The sequence below is a fragment of the Musca autumnalis genome, unplaced genomic scaffold (genome assembly GCF_047663935.1).
Source record: "Musca autumnalis isolate F117 unplaced genomic scaffold, ASM4766393v1 scaffold_4, whole genome shotgun sequence".
Lineage (NCBI taxonomy): Eukaryota > Metazoa > Arthropoda > Insecta > Diptera > Muscidae > Musca > Musca autumnalis.
In genome coordinates this window covers 140,669,765-140,672,919 of record NW_027411977.1, presented here as the reverse complement: position 1 = coordinate 140,672,919, position 3,155 = coordinate 140,669,765, and the positions used below count along the sequence as shown (strand labels likewise).

The 3,155-nt window shown below is 39.4% G+C and overlaps 1 protein-coding gene across 1 annotated transcript; it reads right to left on the bottom strand.

Moving 5' to 3' along the window:
• Nucleotides 1-738: 738 nt before the first annotated feature.
• LOC141401785 (uncharacterized) lies at nt 739-2,678 on the bottom strand. The gene is made up of 2 exons (XM_073982275.1): nt 2,297-2,678; nt 739-1,956 (listed from the first exon to the last, which is right to left on the bottom strand). Exons 1-2 carry the CDS (start codon nt 2,551-2,553, stop codon nt 789-791), a joined length of 1,425 nt encoding a protein of 474 aa, XP_073838376.1. The 5' UTR covers nt 2,554-2,678; the 3' UTR covers nt 739-788.
• Between the last annotated feature and the right edge of the window lie 477 nt (nt 2,679-3,155).

Sequence of the window (3,155 nt, the reverse complement as noted above, 5' to 3'; positions counted from 1 at the left end):
TCGCAAAGAACCCCTTGCTTCAAATTTTGCTGGGAAAACAATTACATCCACAATGGTCCGTTCAGAATCTATAAATTTATATTCATGTGTAAGAGCGCTTAATTATGCTGACTTACGCATCGTCAGTTGCTTTACAAATGACAGGAAATCTGCGAAATATTTTGTTTCTTAACGCCTTTGTATTTGAGAACTGCGAAGCTACGTGTTTCAAAAGGTCAAAAATACGCAGTTTTAACGCAGGTAAAAAGCAAACATGTATCTTTTTATTTCTGATGCATTTAGTTACATTTTCGAAGAACAATGTATGAGTCTGCAACTGAAATTTTTTGACGAAGTTTAAATAACACAAAGCAATTGGCGATACGGAAGATAGCCTATATATTTGCACCCTCAAAAGTTCAGGGGTCGTTTAACAAATCCTTATCTTTCATCTTTTGTAATTCCCATCATCCCCTTGTTCTGGCTTTAATTGCTCAGAAATAAAAAAATTCAAAATTTAGTTTAATTTTATATTTTTTTTCATATAAGTAAATTTATTTCTTAAAACAAAATATTAATTAATAAAAATAAATTACTTAGGTATTTCTTTTCTTAAAGCTATAATACAAACATATAATGCAAAAAACATGCTATTTTACACGCAATTTGTTGAGATTTTTTTAGATATTAACTTAGTTTCTAACATGCTCAGCATATGATTACAATAACTATAAAATCGAATAAGGTTGGGCAATAGTAATTTAGAGCTATAGGGGCTGGTTATGGGAGGTGGTTGTGAATCCATAATTTTAGACGGTTACAACATTTCTGGTATTGCTTCCTAATATAGAAGAAATACTGAAACTTGAACGTTTGGCTGGCATATCACAGGATAACAAAGAATCCGAAGAATTCGATCTCTTGGGTGGGCATGGTGAAGTTGTGGAAGCTGGTGTTTGGGGCACTGATTGGCTGGTTTTGCCAATAGGCGATGCTGAGGGTGTTGTTGTTGCATTGTCATAATCTTCAGATGATGTACTGACCACATCAACATATAATTCATTGTTGGATTGTTCCACTTGGCTGGAAGCTTCATCATTATCCGATTGGGTAGAATTATTGTGATAGTTAAATGGTAAACGGTGGTGCATTGCAATCGCATCCATGTAAGATCCAGCAGGGGTATTTGGTAGACCCATATACATGGATTGGGGTGGTGGTATGACCGACGGCATTTGAGGGAAAAATGCCGGCGCAAAATCATTCATCAAAGCAGCAGCTGTGGCAGCGGATTGTTGTTGCATAGCATAACGCATGGCCCCATTTAAATCGATGTAAGGCAATGGTTCTTCACGACTGCAGAAACGTTTGTTTTGCGATGATGGTGGTGAATCCTGGCTGCTGGCAATACTCGACTGATCATCATCGGTCTGCGATGAACTATTGGCATTCTGATCATCCGACAAGGCGGGGGAGAGAGACATTTTCCGTTTGCATTTCGATTGGCCAGTTTCGCGGAAACCTTTGGCAAAGGGATTATTATCAATCTTCAGCTTGGTAATACGATCATTTTGATAAGCTGTAACGGCCACAAATTCTGTTTCGGGAAATACAAAAGCTTGCTGAGGTGCCCAGGGTATTTGCGACAAATCATTGGTGCGAATAACATGGATGCGAGGTTGGTATTTGTGCATGCTGGCCAAGACCACATGACCGTTGTTATCCAAGGTGTTGTTGGTCAATTTAACTTTGTTGAACAGAGTGGGCTGGGCTTGCCAATGTGAACCGCTGGCTGGACTGTCGGGATGCAAATACATTCTTTGGGGTGATTGGGGTTCAGCTCCACCGGCTGGTACCCACTGAGAACCAGAGAATTTGTAGCGACAATCTCCCACTGGTACCATTTCAATGAGCACACAATATTGTGACTCTTCTTCCAAACCTTTGAGGGAAACACGCATAGAGGGGAACATACGTCTGCAAGAAATCAAATAAAAAAGAAAGATTATTAGCTTTATGTTTTTAAGATCATCATCATTATTATTATCTATTGACATGGTGGATATCACAGTCACACCCCAATGAGCAATGTCTGTTTTCTGTCTAAGGTGGGTGCTGATGTTAGCTGACGCTATCAATCCCCCCGCCAAACACAAGCACTCCACTCACAACACCAGTTTTGTTTGTCAACTTTATCTGGTGGAATCTTGCCTTAGAACAGCTCATGGGAAGAATGACTGATAACATTGACATCACACCTGTCTGTCTTTTCTTCTTCATATACCCTACAGTTGTCATTGTGACAATTAATACATACCTTCCAGTCTTGGTGATAATCATTTCGGTGCCAATTTTATGGAATTGCTGCCACAAATCTTTGTTCTCCAATTTAGCCTCAACCCCAGGTAGTGGGGGATGGGCTGGCATCAACATATGGGGAGGCAAATGCATGGAGGGCATCATGGCAGCGGCAAATGGATCGGGTATCCGTTGCATTATTTGTTGGCGATAGATAATCTCTTGGGCAATTTGTTGTTGCATTCTTAAATCCACTAATTCGTTCATGGTGATCATTTTGTTGTGTTTTTTTGTTCAAATAGTTGTTCCAAAAACGAACTCAAAACTTGGTAAATGTTTTTTGTTATTTGTTTTATTTTTCCGCTATGAGTTGTTACTTCTTCAACGTTCGCTCTCAAACTGATTCAACAACTGATCTCAGTTTGCTTAGCTCTCAATCAAACAAATCCCACAAATCTCTTTGAGATTTAACTCTCTGCACAAGAGTTTTCATGAGAGAGCATTGTGTGATCTGTTCCTGTGTGGTGTGGGTAGCCACACTTGTTGGTAAACATGTTCTACCTGTTTGTGTTGAGGACAAATATCACATCTTCCCTCTCTATCGCACACACACAATTTGTGGGCATGTGATTGGCTTCAGTCACCACACAAAGCATGCCTTCTCTTTCTCAACAATGGTGGCATGACCAACAACAAACACAGTTCTCCATTTTTGTTTTGTTAAAACATAAAATCAATGTCTCACTTGTTGTTGGTAGGCAGAATCGCCACCGCCAGCCAACCCATACTGGGCCAGACCACTTCAATTCAAGCAGCTAAGCATTCATTCAAAAGTCTAGGCTACTAAGTAAGTGATATATTAATAATCACTTATTGTT